At 40.9% G+C, this 19,425-nt stretch overlaps 1 protein-coding gene and 1 pseudogene across 1 annotated transcript; one reads left to right on the forward strand and one right to left on the reverse strand.

The window, feature by feature from the left end:
* The first annotated feature begins 2,604 nt into the window (after positions 1-2,604).
* Positions 2,605-3,350, forward strand: LOC121753886 (thioredoxin H2-like). Its single transcript, XM_042149167.1, has 3 exons — positions 2,605-2,748; positions 2,826-2,948; positions 3,030-3,350. The coding sequence occupies exons 1-3, from the start codon at positions 2,605-2,607 to the stop codon at positions 3,159-3,161; spliced, it is 399 nt and encodes a 132-aa protein (XP_042005101.1). The 3' UTR covers positions 3,162-3,350.
* A 33-nt stretch (positions 3,351-3,383) lies between these two features.
* LOC121754421 lies at positions 3,384-5,588 on the reverse strand (annotated as a pseudogene).
* Positions 5,589-19,425: the final 13,837 nt, after the last annotated feature.

Genomic DNA, 19,425 nt, shown 5'->3' on the forward strand with positions numbered 1-19,425 from the left:
ATAGAAAAGGGGAAGAGAGGAATAATGAAGTGTCAGTGGTGGGCAATCATCATTATTAAGCAAAAAAGGTTTAGATCTTATTTTCATTTGAGGTAGTGGTTCGTACTTTTCTACCTCATATCATAATACGTCCAACTTATTCTTCGTTGCTCTCCAATTAGTAGGTATTGATTCTTCGAACGAGTTAACTCATCAGATAATCTAATAAGGTAGTAAGTATTACTATATATTCATTGACCAACTAAGATGAAATCGTTTAAAGTTTTACTCATCTACTCTCCAACACTTCCTAAAATTAGGAACTTTAGTGATGACAATTTTTTTAATATTATAAGTAAAATAAATGAATTATTAGAGAAATAGAAAATTAATTAAAATAATGTTAATGAATAGTGAGATCTACCTTATTAATAGTGTAATATATACTACTAGTAAAACGGTTTTGAAAAATAAAAATTAGATTAATTTTATAAGACAAACTAATATTTACAAAATAAGATTATTTTATAAGATATTCTTTTCCCTTTCTTGTTAAATGATTGCTTTAATTTTGATTTATCTTTGTGTTGACCAAAATTAAAGGCTCATATCCAACTAATATTAAAAACCATAAAAATTTGAAGAGTTTATGTTGTAGAGAAAATCTTAGTTACGAGAGATTGTTTTTTAGAACTTTTTTTTGGCTCGAATAGCCCAATGGGTCCGGTAGATTAAAGTTAGGAGTGAAAATTTTACAACCTGAAAAATTCATAACCCGAATAGCCCACACTTAAATAGTCGACAACTCAAACATGTTAGTTCGATTGACATCCCTATCCATATCTTAATGTGAGATTTTTTTTTAAATGACATCTTTTGTGTAACAAACTAAAAAGAAAGTCTGGAACCTAGTTTTGACTGAAGAAAGTTATTTTAAATTGTTTTTATGAGTGTACGTGAAATCGGGTATCTACTAAAGACACACACACACAATACACATAGGCTATCACACACATAACACAGGGTTGTAGCATCTGTTTTCATTTGTTTCAAGCACATGGTTTTTTTGACTCTGCCGATAAGTAAAAAGCACATTCTACTTCTTGTAATTTATATAGTTGCTCTAACAAAAGAGCAAATAGTTGAATGAAGCACATAGGTAAAAACAGAAGGTAAAAAAAAAGGAAACACATCGGTAACTTGATCCAACTCTCACATCATTTGATCGATTCAAGATAACTATCCAGCCTCGTACGAATACTAACCTAACAAACCTACTTCTTTATATGCTTATTCTCTCCACTCCAATATCCTATAGTACTATCATTATGCACATCTTATGCTTCATTTGTTCATATTCCTAAATAAATACCTAGTCCTGGAAAGTTTGTCATTTATTTTCATTTTCGTCCGTTCTTAAAAATTTTCACCTTTTATTTTTACCATTTTTGGTAGCCACCCTCACGTTCCACTAATTCATTCACACTCACATTCTATTACTCCCTCCGTCCCAAATAATATGCACTTTGAGTTCGGCACGAATTTTAATGTAAAATTCGTAAAGTAAGAGAAATATAGAGAGAAAAAGTGATTACAGTATTGTTAGTGGAGAATGAGACTCACCTCATTAGAGTGCAAAGAGTTTCCAAAATTAAAAAATGCATATTCTTGTGGGACGGGGGAGTATAAAATTAATATATAAAAATAGGACTCACATGCCACTAATCTTTTCAACTACTTTCTATTACATTTCTTAAAATCAATGTCAGGTTAAATGGTACTCCTGTCCCATTGAAGATGACTCACTTTCCTTTTTTATTTGTCCCAACCAAGATGACCAATTACTAAAAATGAAAACACTTTTTTTTCTACTTTATTCTTTCTCTCTTACTTTATTCTTTCCTCTTCACACCCAAAACAAAATTGCATAAATTCTCGTGCCACCCAAGGAAGATGTCATCTTCCTTAGGACGGAGGGAGTAACAAATTATAAGGGACGGAGGGAAAAACTGAAAAAAATATACTCCTCCATCCACAAAAAAATAGTTCCATTTGTGGACGACACGGGTTTTAATGAGAAATTGGTAAATTAAGAGACAAGAGAAAAAATAGGTAAAATAAGACAGATGAGGAGAAAAAGTGGATAAAGTATATGAGTGAGGAGAAAAAGTGGCAAAGTATGAGAGATATACTTTTCATTTTAAAAAATGAGACTATTTTTTATGGACATCACAAAATGGCAAATGAGACTATTTTTCTTGGAGGAGGTATTCAGATGATTTTAAAATTTGACAAGGACTGGCTCCATGCACTCTATTAAAATAAAATATATAAATATACTACTGTGATAAAGAGTACCACAACGATTTTGGGCCTTTTTTTTTCTGAAAAATAGATTACAAATAAAACCATATGGAGTATTATATTTCCTGTGATTAATAGAGAAGCCATCAACATAGAAAAAAGTCTATTCAAGAACATATTCTGCATGGAAAAAGTGGATTATCAACCACTATAAAAATAAGCATTACTAGCAAGCCTCAATTCAAACCAAAATATACATTCAACAGAAAAAGCAATAAAAAAAGGTCAAGTTAGCTAACCACATTTGTGAAGAAGAAAAAGATGGGAGTTGGAGCTTCCACCGGCTATGGCACTTCACCTGCAAGAACTTACGGATCAACGACGAGGAAAGGCCAGGTGGTCGCGTTCCACTCGTCAAAGACCTGGAAAATCCACTTTGAAGCCTCAAAACTGACCCCAAAACTGGTAAGTGGTGTTGCTTGCTAAATTGATTACCTGTATTGGTTGGTGTGAGCTTCTAACGATTCCTCTCGTGTTGAAAGCTCGTTGTCGATTTCATAGCAGCTTGGTGCGGCCCCTGCCAGTATATTCAACCTGCAGTGAACGAATTTGCAGAAACATACACAGACGTGGACTTCATCAAGATTGACGTTGATGAGTTGGATGTACGATAGCCTGTCCTTTTCAGTCAACAATCTAGTCACGTATGTCTAAAAAACTGATCTTTCTGCGATTATATGAAACAGGATGTGGCACAGGAATTCGGGGTTCAGACAATGCCGACTTTTGTGCTGATGAAGAGAGGGAAAGAGGTCGATAAGGTTGTTGGAGCCAAGAAGGAAGACCTAAGGAAGAAGATTGACAAGCATAGAATCTAAACATAGAACATACTACTAGCTCTAGTGAGTTTTCAAGAACTCGAGCATGAAACAAAGCTATACGCTCGTATGCAGGCCATCTGGCCTTAACACCGTCGTTTATGAGTCGAGCAGTTCAATCCATATGTTTCTAATAAATGTTAGATGTGGCCAAAAAAAGCTGAAGGAAACATTTTTATTTGATCAAAAGTGACTTCTCCAAATAACCAATAAATCAAGATATATAGTTTGAAACAAAATTACACATAAATATTGCATTTTTACAGATTTTCACATCAATTTCAAGGGAAGGTTTTTGTTTAGCAGCTATGTCTGAGCTAAAAGATATTCGCTAAACACGAAAAGGAAACCAGCCTCAATCTGTTTATCCTACTATGCACAAGAACATATATTTCTCCGAAAATAAAATGGTTGAAGAATGTACATCGAGTTAACAAGAGCAATTAATAAGCATTCTGACTGACCCCAGAACTAACCGGTTGTCCTGCCCAAGACCCTCCTTAGGTCCGATTTCTGATCAGCTGTGAGTCTCGAGGGGAACTTGATGTCAAACTTGATCCGTAGGTCTCCGTGTTTGCCTGGTTCTTTCGATATAGGCATGCCCTCATTCTGGATCATCATTTCATAGCCAGGTTTTACGATATCCGACACTGAGACAGTGAGGTCTCGCCCATCTAGTGTTGATATTTTGAGAGTCTTTCCCGTGAGAGCACCGAGTAGAGAGATCTTTAGGTGGATTATTAGATCATTGCCGTCCCTCTTGAAAACCTGATGGGGCTTCTCATCCACAATGAAGATTAGGTCTCCCGGGGCAGCCCCAGCTTCATGGTTCCCTTTCTCAGGGAACGTAATCTTGGTACCCTTCTTCCACCCTGGCTTGATGTGTATGGATAGAACCTCTTCAACCGTGGCGGGCTTGCTGCAATAAGACTACACGACGCTCACATATAAACAAGAACACAACAGAAGGAATGCAAACACTTCTCATATCTCTAGCATCACGTTTCTGGTTAAAAATTCATTGCATCCTGACAAATTTGTTCATGAATCTAACGTTATTTGGACTCGAAAAGCGGTGGAAAACACATACTACGGCAACAGCATTTAAACTACTAGCATGAAGCAAAGTTTAGCTCATCCATCCCAACTATCCAGCAACACTTAAAACAAGAAATCTATGCCTTCAAAACCATTTTTTTTTTCTCAAAATAGATACCGAAGACAAACACAGAGGAAGTTAGCTCATCCACACCTCAATCATAAGAAGGCAAAAACCCAATATTCTGATGCATGGAAATGAGATTAGTAGAATAAAAGCCGAAGACGAGCTGCCGAAGACGAGCTGCCGAAGACGAGCTGAAATGACACGTAAAAGACGAAGACGAGCTGCCGAAGACGAGCTGCCGAAGACGAGCTGAAATGACACGTGTACACTCGAGGGAAGCTGAGAGAAGATTGACACGTGGCATGAAGATTAGTTAGGAACGAGTTAGTTATAACTGCCAATTCAAGTAGTTAGCTAGCTCATAGCTTTATAATCTGTAGCTTCTTCAATTTGTAATTCATTCAGAAATTAATGCAATACTCTTCTTCTCCCATTCCCTCTTCACCTCCGACGAGTTCTATCTGTATTGGTGTGATTCCGGTCGCCGTTCTCAGCTCCGGCAACCCCAATTCCGCACCATATTCCCAAAGCAAAAAACATTACAATAGAAAGCATACCAATCAATTAACCATAAAAAAGAAACAAGCATCTCACTCTTAACCAACACATTACTACTCATAAAAAAAGTATTCACAAGCAAACAAAATTCCCACAAAATTCCACACAATTCTCATCAGAATTACAGCAAAAATTCAAAAATCAACCAAAAAGCAACCAAAAAAAAAGCACCTACCCTGAGGCATCAAGAACGATTCTTGATATCTTCATCTTCCTCCTCGAGCCTTTATACAGCTCCTCCAAACTACACGGCAGCTTAGTCTCCATCACCGCGGCCTTCCTCAGCCCACCAAAAAACTCCTCAAAAATATCCTCCGCATCTCTCGGGCTGAACTTAAACCCGCCGGAATCTCGATTACAGACATCGCTAGGCGGCGCGTGGAGGCCCGATTTGAGGCCTCCTCGCCGTACAAGTCGTAGATCTGCCGCTTCTGCGAATCGCTCAGGACGTCGTAGGCCTCGCTAATCTGCTTGAATTTGGCCTCCGCTTCTCGAGTGTTGACTGCGTTCTTGTCCGGGTGCCATTTCATCGCCAATCTCTTGTACGATTTCTTCAAATCTTCCTCCCTCGCGTTTCTCGATACTTTCAGTGTGTTGTAGTAATCAAAGATTCCAACTTTTTCAGGAAAATTGAATTGCGAGAGACCAATTAGGGTGAAATGGATCAGAAATATTTTGGGGTATTTTCCGGCGAGTAATCGGAATTACTTTGAAGGTGGTGGGTTAAAACCTTGGGCTTCTTTGGGAAATATGAGCGTCAACAATGGAGTCCGTCCCGACGGAATTCCGACCGGCGTACTTGAATTCGGTGGCGGACGTCCGCCATTGTTAGGAATTCTTGTATTCATCTAATGAGCGCAGCGGAAATTGCAGACAAGAATAACAGATCAAGATTTATAATTATATTGTAAGTTGAGCACGTAATACACAATTGAACTAAATCTTACTTGTTGTTGTGTTTTCTTCTACGATTGTGTCCTGCAAGTTGAATCCACTACTATCGAAGTCCATGTGTATTCTGATCTGATGCAGGAACAATTCCTCGGTACAATCGCTCCGTAGAAGAAAGCTATGAATTCTCTCCAGTGCGTGGTAGGCACGGATACGGAATTTCACCGAGGCCACTGCAGTTCCGCGGCATTTACGCGGAATTCCATCGCGACGCCGCGTGGACGTCCGCCATTGGGTTGAACTTCATTTCATTCGTACCACTTGTATTAACGAGTATCTCTCTCTCTAAAAATACCTTTCTTTCGAAGAACAATGGAGCACCACGATAGTGATTCCCCCGCCACTAGCGAGTCACCGGCGCCTTATTTTCCCGTCGGCGGGAGTGCCGGAATGCCGGGGATGATGCCCCAATCTCAAATGCCATTGGGAATGATGCCCGGGTACTACAACATGTACCCGTAGTGGTATGAGATGATGCCCCAGATGTCCGGGGTAAGTGCCGGAATGCCGGGGATGATGCCCGAAATATCGGGAATGATGCCCGATTTACTTGCATTTACAGAAACAACCTCCGCTCGGCAACCAGCGGCATGTCTGCCGAGGATCTGAAGCTCCTGTCCCATCAGCAGTTCCCCGACACTCAGTTGGGCTTCGGGGAATTAAAATATTAGGCGGTGTATCTTGTGGTGCAATCTACGGCCAAGTTCACTGCGGGTGTTGAATCTGGCTGGACGAAGCGGACGAAGATCAGCGACTCCGGAGAGTACAGTAGCAGTGCCGGTTCCGGGAACTCCTCACGCTGAGGCAGAGTTCCCGACACCCACATCGTCGGCCCGCCGCCGTCGCCCGGTTGGGAAAAAGTTCACGGCGCGGATGGCGAGGGGAAGCACCAGCGGATCAGCCGATGCCCAATCGGCAGCACCCGCCCAAAACGATCCCGAGAACTCCTCATTCGCCCGCATCGCGGCACATGAAACCTTGTTACGTGTAATGGTTGAATGACGTCAATCGACCGACCCCCATTACAAGCGGTCGCTTAAACCCCTCATCAACAGTATGCGGCGACAGGGATGGCGGCGATGGGGAATCCGAGGAGTGAGAAGCCGGTTTTTATTTTAATAATGTAATTTTTCTAGTAATTATGTATTTTTTTTATAATGAAGTATGTTTTTTTTTTAAATAAAGTGGCTGCATTTTCTCCGTATTCGTATCGACTATTTTGACATAACATTGAGCATACAATATTTATCATGCGCCATTTTAATTTATTAAATGGTGCAGATTTTTCGTAATCTAAGAATCATGATATCTTGGAGAGTGGTGATCCATGTCTGGAGGAGCTAATGTTGTAATTGCAATGAATCATGTGTAGAGTGAGTCCAATTTGATAATATCCTCAGGAGGTATTTGTTAAAATTGTACATCACATAAGATATTGTTACCATTGAAAAATGATAATGATATGATTACAAAGTCCCAAAAAGCCAGTTATGATTATCCATCTTATTTTAATATACTCCCTCTATCTCATTATAAGTGATGGATTTCTTTTGAACACGGAAATTAAGAAAATAATATATACTAAGTTAAAGTGGAGAGAGTAAAGTATGAGAGAAGAAAAAGTAAGAGAGATAAAAAGAGAATTAAGTAAGAAAGGTGGAATAAAGTAAGAAATTGTTGAAGTTTTGTTTTTAGTAAAAAAAAGAAATTGATCATTTATGATGCGACAACTCAAAATGGAAAGTTGATCACTTGTAGTGGGACGAGGGGGGAGTAATTAGATGTTGTCGTCGGTGGAAAAAAATTTCAACAACTATTTAAGTTTGTGATATTATATGTCAAGTTCAAAGTTTTTGTAAAAAAACTAAATTTTTGAAAAATTTCACAACATTATAGGGTAATATCCCTTAAATCTTTATTCAGATACCTCTTATGATACTGATCCCTTAAATTAGAGACCTCTTACGATATATTTTACCGAATACCGGAATATGCAAACCATATTGTCTGGGAAATTTACTTCACTAGTTCACTCTATAATTACTCCCAAATTTGATCACCCTCTAATTAATTAAAGGAGTAGATCTCATACTCCAACAATCCTATATCATTCCTACTCCAACACACACAATCAAAATAAAATAGAATAAAATAACCCTACCATCAGTTACATTTTTATAAGATTATTAATTATGAGGGTTTTTTTTCAAACACCATCACGACGGGGGGTTTAGGCAGACCCTCAACCTGTATATATCAATACGTCAAAAAAACATACATCAACCAAGTCCAAAAGTGACTCGGTCCGCACGAGAGATACAAATCACAAGAGCTAACAAAGCTACTATGGTATCCCCACAGACCGGGTACTACCCATCTAACAATCGAGAGATCTAAAGAGAAAAGAAACATAAAAACATGATGATCACAAGGATGAAGGCCGAGGGTTGGCCAAATCCAAAGGGAAAACAAAAAGCCATAAATCAAAGCTACGAACCAAGTGTAGAAGTCATCCATCTCGATATCTGAATCTAAAGTTCGGATAACCCAACTGGTCCATCCTCACTAGCGACTTCAAATATCGAGGCGCTGAATCCGCATCAAAGAAGGTGATAGCAGGGGTCTGGACCCCCTACCTGCCAGAAAATCGGCTGCCCGGTTGCCCTCTCTATAGATGTGAGAGAACCTAACCTGCAGTTGTGAGAGCAAAGTGCGAATGCGAGCCATGTGATGTCTCACATCCGCTGCTCCCCCATGTCCTGAAGTGAACACCGCGACCACTACTGTTGCATCCATCTCGACCCAAACTTGCGATGAGAACTTCATAGCTATTGTCAACCCGTGAAGAAGAGCTAAAAGCTCCGCCTCAAAGGCCGACGCAGCTACGAGAGGCGTGCAAAAGGCCCCCAAGAGAGAACCATCTGAACCACGAACCACTCCCCCACCGCCAGCTTGTCCCGTCGAGGTGATAAAGGCCCCATCGGTGTTCAGCTTCACCCAAGGATCGTCGGGTGGATGCCAAAGCACACTCAAGGACCTAAGAACTCGCTGGCGAGGAGGAACCGAAGGCATGAAGTCGACAGTCGTAGTGCAACCGCGCCAATGAGGGGGTAGGAGCACACCCACCGCCACCAAGATCCGCAAATGCCGAATAACCTGCCAAATAATATGGGAAGAACGAAAAGAAATGCCGCGGTGCTTGCAGCTATTCCTCTCCGTCCAAATAAACCAGTATACTAAACAAGGAATAATGAAGCTGATGTGCAAGGCAGTGGCCCTGAGAGAGGACCTCCACCAAAAACCTAATCTATGTGCAATATCAGTGCACGTGCGAATGTGTGTGCTAATGTAAGGGAACCAGCCATCGAAGAAATCCCAAACTGAACTCGCCAGAGGACTCGACACAAACAAATGCTGAAAAGACTCGACTGAAAAAGAAGAGACACAACACATACACTTGGATGCGAGAGAGATACCACGGGTCTGAACATAACACTCAACAGGGACCCTCTGGAGGAGGAGGCGTTAGATGAAGACAGAGATAGTCGGGGTCAGCCCAACATTCCAGACCATGCGAAGTCCGAAATGTCTAGGAGACCGTGTCCGGTTGAGCTCCCAAGCTGAGGCCGTCGAGAACTCGCCATTGCCAGTCAGGCTCCATCGCATCACATCCCGCCTGCCCACCTCAATCGGAACAGCCATGATAAGATCCAACACATACAAAGGCACACCATACAAAGCCAAATAATCATGCAATTTTTCAAAATGCCAAGTATGATCATGCCAGAACCTAGAAACCTCAACGGCAGGAAGATCAGTCCCGGGCGGACAATAGGTCCTAAGGGGGCGATCCCCGACCCACACATCATCCCATAAACTAATCCGCCCTTCGCCTAGGGACCATCTAATGAGACCATGCACCTGACCCCTAATACGATTGAGGCGACGCCAAATAGAACTATCATGCGGAGAGTAAGGAGAAATAAAAGCACGACCAGCATGGAAACAGTACTTGCGCATAGTGAACTGCGCCTACAAAGAGTCCTGAGCGAGAAATCTCCACCATAGCTTGATGCTAAAAACTTTGACGAGCTCACGAAAACGACGGATGCCGATGCCTCCCTCATCCAACGGCAAGCAAATTTTCTTCTTCCAGCTAACCCAGTGAAGAGGGATAGTGACAAGGGTGCTCTTGATTAGAGCAAGACGACCTCCAAGAGAAAGATGTCTATGCGACCAGCCGTGAATCCGGTCCACCATCTTCTGTCGGATATCTAACAGGTACTCGGCCTTTAGCCCCCCTTATAGATAGGCACTCCTACGTAGGTAAAAGTGAGAAATCCCTGCTGGAAACCACTCGTCTGTTCCACCTCTGTCGCCCAAGAGTCGAACTTCTCAAAGAGATAGAAGTGACTCTTTCCCTTGTTCACCATCTGACCCGAAACGACGGAATAGTGCTCCAGACACTGCACCAGCCTCTCCACGGACTGTCTGTGCGCCCTGACAAAAATGACAATGTCATCGACATAAGACAGATGGGATATGACCGGAGCGCGCCTAGCACATCTATAGGCCATGTCAGGATGTGTGGCCACGAGCCTCTCCAAGCTCCTCGAAAGGTAGTCCGCTGCCAGCACAAACAACGAGGGTGATAACGGATCTCCCTGGCGAAGTCCTCTCGTGGAATGGAAGAAACCTGCCGTAGCTCCATTCACCAGCATAGAAAACCAACAAGAAGAGATGCATCTGCTGACCATACTCACCCACCCCGGCCGGAAACCCATTCTCTCAAGCACCACGAGGAGGAAAGGCCACTGCACTCGATCATAGGCCTTTGCCATATCTAGCTTGAGGGCAAGATTAGGCGAGTTTGCCTTCTGAATGAGCAACCTGCTGATATCATGAATCAATTCCTGGGCCACGAGCACATTATCACTAAGCAAGTGACCTTTGACAAAACCGCTCTGGTTTGGCGCCAGTACCAGGGGTAGCAGTGGCGCCAAACGCGATGTCAAGATCTTGGTGATGATCTTTATTGGTCACATTGCAAAGGCTAATCGGCCTGTACTCCGCCTAGGTCGCCGGGCTTGCCTTCTTCGGCAAGAGTATGATGGTCGTGGCTGTGAAGCTGCGGGGCATAGGAGCTCCTAAGAAGAAGTCCTCCACTGTTGCCACCACCTCTGCTCCAACGATGTCCCAGCAGTGCTAGAAGAATAGGGACGAGAAACCATCCGGACTCGAGGCGTTGTCTCCACTGATGTCAAAGACCGCCACTCTCACCTCATCTGAGCCGGGAACTGCACAGAGGCCCTCACGGTCCACAGACTGCGCAAGAGATCAAGGTCCGGCTGCTCCAAGTGCTCAACGTCTGTTGTGAGCAGCTGCTGGAAGAAGCTAACGACCGACTCTCTGACGTCCTCCTCTGACGTGAGAGTCTGTCCTCCTGCCTGAATGGCGTGAATCCGAAACTTTACCCGCTTTTGTCGCACCCACCCATGGAAGAATTTGGAATTCCTTTCGCCTTCTGCCGCCCACCGAATGGCAGCCTTCTGCTTCCAGAAATCCTCCTCCATCCTAGTGCGGAGTATATAGAGAGCGGTGTATCTGCTAAGCTCACTCCTGTGGGTTCCTGTCGGGTCCCCGTCCCAAGCTACCTGCGCAGCGGCAACTGCTTCCTCAGCCTCCCTCAGCTTGTCAAAGATGTTCCCAAAGACCTCCCTATTCCATCCCTTGAGAAAACCCTTAACTCTATTGAGTTTGAACTGAAGGTTTAGCATGCCGAAGAAGCCCTTCTCCGCTGTCCATACTCTGGCAATCTCATCCCTGAAAGTGTGATGACGAACCCACATGTTCTGAAACCTAAACGAAGGCCTCGGAATCTGAGTAGTGAGCTGGCACCGCACAAGCAAAGGGGCATGATCTGAAGAGATCCTAGGCAAATGAGTCACCCTAGTAGCCGCAAAGGCGGTCGTCCAGAGCTCCCCAAGAAGAACTCTGTCCAATCTCTCCCAGAGCCCACTCCTCGTCCAAGTGAACGGTGGGCCATCAAAACCTGGGTCCAGGAGTTGAAAGTCTGCTACGGCGTCGGCAAAGTCCATCATCTCCCCGTGCCTATCTGTGATGCTACCCCGTCTCTCATCCTCAAGCAAGAAGATGTTGAAGTCACCTCTAACAAGCCAGGGAGCCCCGTCAGTAGCTAGAGATCCATGCTGGTCGTGCTTTTATTTCTCCTTACTCTCAGCATGATAGTTCTATTTGGCGTCGCCTCCCTCGTATTAGGGGTCAGGTGCATGGTCTCATTAGATGGTCCCTAGGCGAAGGACGGGTTAGTTTCTGGGATGACGTGTGGGTCGGGGATCGCCCCCTTAGGACCTATTGTCCGCCCGGGACTGATCTTCCTGCCGCTGAGGTTTCTAGGTTCTGGCATGATCATACTTGGCATTTTGAAAAACTGCATGATTATTTGGCTTTGTATGGTGTGCCTTTGTATGTGTTAGATCTTATCAGGGTTGTTCCGATTGAGGTGGGCAAGCGGGATGTGATGCGATGGAGCCTGACTAGTGATTGCGAGTTCTCGACGGCCTCAGCATGGGAGCTCAACCGGACACGGTCTCCTAGACATTTCGGACTTCGCATGGTCTGGAATGTTGGGCTGACCCCGACTATCTCTGTCTTCATCTAACGCCTCCTCCTCCAGAGGGTCCCTGTTGAGTGTTATGTTCAGACCCGTGGTATCTCTCTCGCATCCAAGTGTCTGTGTTGTGTCTCTTCTTTTTCAGCCGAGTCTTTTCAGCATTTGTTTGTGTCGAGTCCTCTGGCGAGATCGGTTTGAGATTTCTTCGATGGCTGGTTCCCTTACATTAGCACACACATTCACACGTGCACTGATATTGCACATAGATTAGGTTTTTGGTGGAGGTCCTCTCTCAGGGCCACTGCCTTGCACATCAGCTTCATTATTCCTTGTTTAGTATACTGGTTTATTTGGACGGAGAGGAATAGCTGCAAGCACCGCGGCATTTCTTTTCATTCTTTCCATATTATTTGGCAGGTTATTCGGCATCAGCGGATCTTGGTGGCGGCGGGTGTGCTCCTACCCCCTCATTGGCGCGGTTGCACTCCGGCTGTCGACTTCATGCCTTCGGTTCCTCCTCGCCGGCGAGTTCTGAGGTCCTTGAGTGTGCTTTTGCATCCACCCGACGATGCTTGGGTGAAGTGACTCTTGCTAATTTTTGCAATCAAAATGTCACCCACAAGTGTGTGGGATATGTAGCACGTGGCAAGTTAAATTATCGATCGACAAGGACTAAAATGCTGGAATGAATACTATGATGCAATTTCAAACACTATTTAGACTAATGATGGGGGGTTTTGGATTTTCTTAACTAATAATGAAGAACAAATAAGTAAGTAAAGACAATTAACTAAATAAAGCAAATAAAATATGGTTTTCACATAAATTAGGAAAGAATGGAGAAATGGATCTGTTAGAAAGAATCAAGGATGTCATCTAAGGGTCATGCTCATCTATTGGGCCGCAATTTTGGTTAGGAAAGTCGGGAAGGTTGGTTAGACCCCCTCTCGGGTGCATCTAACACGTGGATCAATCCCTAGAGTAGGAGTCCCCCTCCATACAGTTCGATATTGACTCCTAAGAACAACAGACCTAAGCCATCTCTCTAGCTCATGCATCTCTCGATCACATGTAATGCACTGAGTTGTTGATTACACATCTATCCTAATCATGCATTTCTCCACGACAACAATTAGGAAAAAAGGATGTATCTAATTGGTAGCTAAGCAATTAGATACTAAAAGATCAAGGTTCAACAAAACCAACAAAATGAGATAGATAACTTTAAACCATAGATTCAATCCATACAATCCATTCAAACTTCACCTAGAAACTTAACTAAGCATGAACAAAGTCAAATAAAATGAAATACAAAAGAAATGAAAGAAAATATAGTAGAAAGATAAACTAGAACTCCCTATAGGTGGGATTGATGGTGGGGAGTCTTCTCCTTCAATCTCTTAAGAGGAGAAGCTCCTTGGCCTTCAAATCCTCTTCATTCTCTTGTTTCCGCTCAAAATCATGGTATGTAGGAGTTAGGACTCGAATGTGTGAAGTCCCTTTTATATTTGGAGTGAAAAATGAGCAAAATAAGGAAGCTGTCAAAATCACCCGACCGAGTGATTTGTGACTGTCGAAACACTCGACCGGGTGTTTTGTCTGGAACTCGCTACTCGCTTCAAAACGCCCGACCGGGCGAATTCTCTGTCTCTCTATGTGCATTTACAGCCAGGACGCCCGAGCGAGTATTTCTTCGCCTAGAAAATGCCCGGGGGGCAAAACTCTATGTATTGGCCCATTCAACTCCATTTAAGCTCGTTTTAGACCTGTTTTTGCATCAAGACTTTGACACTCTCGTTAGCTCTAAAATAACAAATAAGTGGATGAAACCTAAACTTTATACCTCAAATTACTCAACAAATTGTGTTAATCACCCACCTAAACATCCTAAACTATGAGTTTGTCAACTCCCCCAAACTTAAACACTTGATTTTCCTCAAACAAGAAGAATGAAACAAGAATTACAAACTCATGTATGGATTTTGAAGTGTCATCATTGCCTCAGTAGAAATGAAATAAAGAACAAGTATCAATGGCCTTGTAAACATGTAAAATATATTATAAAATATAGCTTCAAGTTACTATCATATAATCAACCTTGCCAATTTGCCCTCACAAGCAGAAAATGCAATGTGCATTTTAGAAATTTCGCTCACTCTCAAAGTGTATAAGCTGGTGACATAACTCTCAAATCATCAAGACATGCATAGTTTACCATAGGCTTGCTTGAAATCTACACCCTCCTCTACTACGGTGTGACTAAAGATCGAAGGTCCGAAAGGTCTTTTCTATAGGTTGTAATGTATGCTCTTTGGATAGGTGAGGTAATTTTTGGCTAAAGTGACTTTAATCCCCAAGATATAACTTATTCAACTTCACCAACTTTCTTCCCCAATCTTAGCTAGTTCTAGGCTTTGCCTAGACTCTTCTCATCTATCAACATTCCACTTTTGTTCTTCATCTCTTTTTCAACCTTCAAGACACCCTTTTCACCAAAAGCTAATTATTCACTATTTTTCACTTTCATTTTCTTTTTCTCCATGCTTTGCATGGTATCATCACTATCCTTTCTTTCTTTTTCTTTTCTACCTAATCAACTTTATTTTTCATTTGCTAACACCACTTCCAAATTTCCCTTTGATTTTTCAAAAGTAACACATAAGAAATCCAACCCCTTGGTTTGTCAAAGAAAAGGTTTATAGGCTCAAAGTGGGCTAACAAAGATTATTAATATAACGGGTAGGAATAAGATTTGGCTAATAAAGATGGCCTAACATCCTCCCTTATCTCTATAACCACTATGTAGACTCAAGGAAATCGCGAGCAAGTTCTAGAAACATATGACATGCTTGAGATAAAACACACATTTAAAAACAAAGTAGGCTCAATTCTCACAAGGTAGTTTTGGCAAAAGACAAGGCACTATGCAATTCATTTTAGGCAATTTGAAATGAAAATTTACACTTTACTAGCCATATCAACAAGATTTTCGAAAAAAATTCACAAGATCATCATTGGCAACTCCTCCAACATGTCTCACACTCATTCAACTTCCACCACTAGAGAGATTATTCGACACGCAAAACAACAAGAAAAACATTCCTAAAAACATAATCATAAAAACAATAACAAACACAAGTGGAACAAGGAAAACATTCCCAAAAATTTAACAATCCAAAGCTAAAGAGAGAGGTAAGAGGGAATCCACTAGACACCCCAAACTTATTCCAAGCAAAGCTAGGATAAGTTTGAAAGAGAGATTGGATTTTGAGAGGACCTTCCATCTCTTTTTCTCCCCGGCGGTATGCAATTCTACCCCACAGTTATCAGCTCTAAGCACTATTTTTTTATACCCGGGAAGAACCTCAATCTGTGATTGAAGAGTATTTTGAGCTCTTGTTCTCCTCTCTTGTCCAACTCTCCTTCTCGGCTCAAGAGGTAGATACCTTGAGAGATTAAGGATACACACCTAAAAAAGATCAGAGAAGAACAAACCACAAGTTATAACTAAGCAGGAAAATTAAACTAAATAAAACAAGTAAAATGTCTAAATTAGTATTCTCTATCTTATCACAATATCAAACACAAAATCAAATTTAGTCCCCGGCAACGGTGCCAAAAACTTGACTCTTGCTAATTTTTGCAATCAAAATGTCACCCACAAGTGTGTGGGATATATAGCACGTGGCAAGTTAAATTATCGATCCACAAGGACTAAAATGCTGGAATGAATACTATGATGCAATGTCAAACACTATTTAGACTAATGATGGGGGTTTGGGGTTTTCTTAACTAATAATGAAGAACAAATAAGTAAGTAAAGACAATTAACTAAATAATGCAAATAAAATATGGTTTTCATATAAATTGGGAAAGGATGGAGAAATGGATCCGTTAGAAAGAATCAAGGATGTCATCTAAGGGTCATGCTCATCTATTGGGCCGCAATTGTGGTTAGGAAAGTCGGGAAGGTTGGTTAGACCCCCTCTCGGGTGCATCTAACACGTGGATCAATCCCTAGAGTAGGAGTCCCCCTCCATACAGTTCGAGATTGACTCCTAAGAACAACGGACCCAAGCCCTCTCTCTAGTTCATGCATCTCTCGATCACATGTAATGCACGGAGTTTTTGATTACACATCTATCCTAATCATGCATTTCTCAATGACAACAATTAGGCAAAAAGGATGTATCTAATTGGTAGGTAAGCAATTAGATATTAAAAGCTCAAGAATCAACAAAACCAACAAAATGAGATAGATAACTTATACCATAGATTCAATCCATACAATCCATTCAAACTTCACCAAATCCTTACTAGAAACTTAACTAAACATGAACAAAGTCAAATAAAATGAAATATAAAGGAAATGAAAGAAAACATAGTAGAAAGATAAACTAGAACTCCATATAGGTGGGATTGATGGTGGGGAGTCTTCTTCTTCAATCTCTTGAGAGGAGAAGCTCCTTGGCCTTCAAATCCTCTTCATTCTCTTGTTTCCGCTTAAAATCGTGGTATGTAGGAGTTAGAACTCGAATGTGTGAAGTCCCTTTTATATTTGGAGTGAAAAATGAGCAAAATAAGGAAGCTGTCAAAATCACCCGACCGAGTGATTTGTGACTGTCGAAACACCCGACCGGGTGTTTTGTTTGGAACTCGCTACTCACCTCAAAATGGCCGGGCGGGCGTTTTCCATCCGAATTCTCTGTCTCTCTATGTGCATTTACAGCCAGGACGCCCGAGCGAGTATTTCTTCGGCTAGAAAATGCCCGGGCGGGCAAAACTCTATGTATTGGCCCATTCAACTCCTTTTAAGCTCGTTTTAGACCTATTTTTGCATCAAGACTTTGACACTCTCGTTAGCTCTAAAATAGCAAATAAGTGGATGAAACCTAAACTTTATACCTCAAATTACTCAACAATTTGTGTTAATCACCCAGCTAAACATCTTAAACTATGAGTTTGTCATGAAGCTGAACACCGATGGTGTGACCTCCCTAACCCAAAACATGCATTATTTTGCATATTATCATATTATATTGTCATTACATATTAAATTATCATTTTTACTACATAGATATTAAGTGTGTGCATATGTAGAAGTTAACTTTTCGTATATTATGAGTTAATAGTAAATTAAAATAATGTATATATGATGAATATTTTTTTTAGTTGTAAAGATAAAGTTGGAAGTGTATATAGTACTTGTAATATACGTAGCTGTCCAAATTATAGATAAAGTTAAATAAAGTTATAATATTAAATATGAATACATGGTAATGTAAAGTGACATATATAATGTGATATCTTGTATATATATATAATGGCGTAAGAATATTATAGGTGTGTATGAGATTGGTGTAAATTATTTAGCATATTAATTATATAGTACATCACAAATTTTGGCATACTTTTATTTAATAAAGTATGCATGGAAAATGTAAAAGAGTAGTATAAATGCTACGTGTAGTTATCTTCATAAATCTCATAAGTCAGCTAAGCGAGGAAAGAGAAATAAAATCCTATCTTATAGTATCTCAAGGAAAGGGGGTAGAGGGTGAAGATAGCGAAACAAATATAGAGGGGAAGGGTTACAGAACTTTTAAGAAAAAAAAGAGAGAGAAAGAATCGAAGAGAAGGGATCAAGCTTTTGAGTTGTTTACCTATCGTGATAAGGTGTGTATAAATCACACTTTTAGTTTTACATGTGTTATGTGGTTGATTGTTATATGTTGAATTGGAATGAATTATGTGATTATATGGTTGAAATTGATATGATTATGAATTATTTGATTTTGATGGTCGAATATGATATGAATATTTGATCGTTGAAATTGAAATGTTTGTTTAGATATATTGGATAATTTGATGGAATATGATAGAAATATGTAATTGATGTTTTACATATGGTATTGAAATCAATACCATGAATCATGTGATTAAAGAGGATCTGTGACAGCCTTGTACTGGATCTGAAATATAGAGGAACCTATGAGTCCAGTTACAGAGAGGCCTTCGGGTCAAATATAGAGGGACCTATGAGTTCAATTACAGAGGGACCTTCGGGTCAAATACAGAGGGACCTATGAGTCCAATTACAGAGGGACCTTCGGGTCATAGAGGTATCCCGAGCAGATCCCAGACTTGACTGTTACAGAATAATAAACTGAATAGAGTGGCATATGCATATGAATATGAAATGGTTTGTTTTTAAATTATGTTATATATTGTTTCTGATTATATGTATTGATAAAAGAATATGCTTGATGTCTGTATCATGTGAGATTAAAGGTGTAAATTTATATACACTGAGTTGTGGCTCATATAAACCACTAAAATTTTCAGGAATAAGATAACAGTAAGTTTTGGCTGACGTGGGTTATAGGAACTCCACGTGTTATCAGGTTCGGCGCCTGACGCATATTGGCAACCTTTTCCTCCTCATTATTTTGCATGTAGATAAATGTATAGTATATAGAGTGGTGAGAGGGTTCCACTACTTTATAAGATATTTTGAAATATGTATCAGATAAGTGTTGGTTTGAATGTATATAATATGAGTGTTTTATGAATTAGATTTGTGTATTGATTGCTTTTATGTTAAGGAATTTATTTATAGTAAGTGCATACGTCATAGGGGTTGAGTTGTCACATTAGGTGGTATCAGAGCAGGGATAAGGATCCCGCTGGGACATTGCATCCGTGCATTTCATATGATACATATTGGTTATAAGTATTATTTGCATTTGTATTGTCATGAACATGTCTCACTGAGGAGAGAAGGGTCAGCCGCCCTGCATCATCAATTAATTTTAGAAACATCTCATATACATATTGCATCATATGGTGATTTCCAGTAAATACATGGACCAATGATAAGTCAAAGAGGTAGAAACATTAAATAGCACCGAAAAATGAAATTGTTGACTTTATGAGACTACTGATCCGGCCGAGGC

This window comes from Salvia splendens, chromosome 11 (genome assembly GCF_004379255.2).
Source record: "Salvia splendens isolate huo1 chromosome 11, SspV2, whole genome shotgun sequence".
Lineage (NCBI taxonomy): Eukaryota > Viridiplantae > Streptophyta > Magnoliopsida > Lamiales > Lamiaceae > Salvia > Salvia splendens.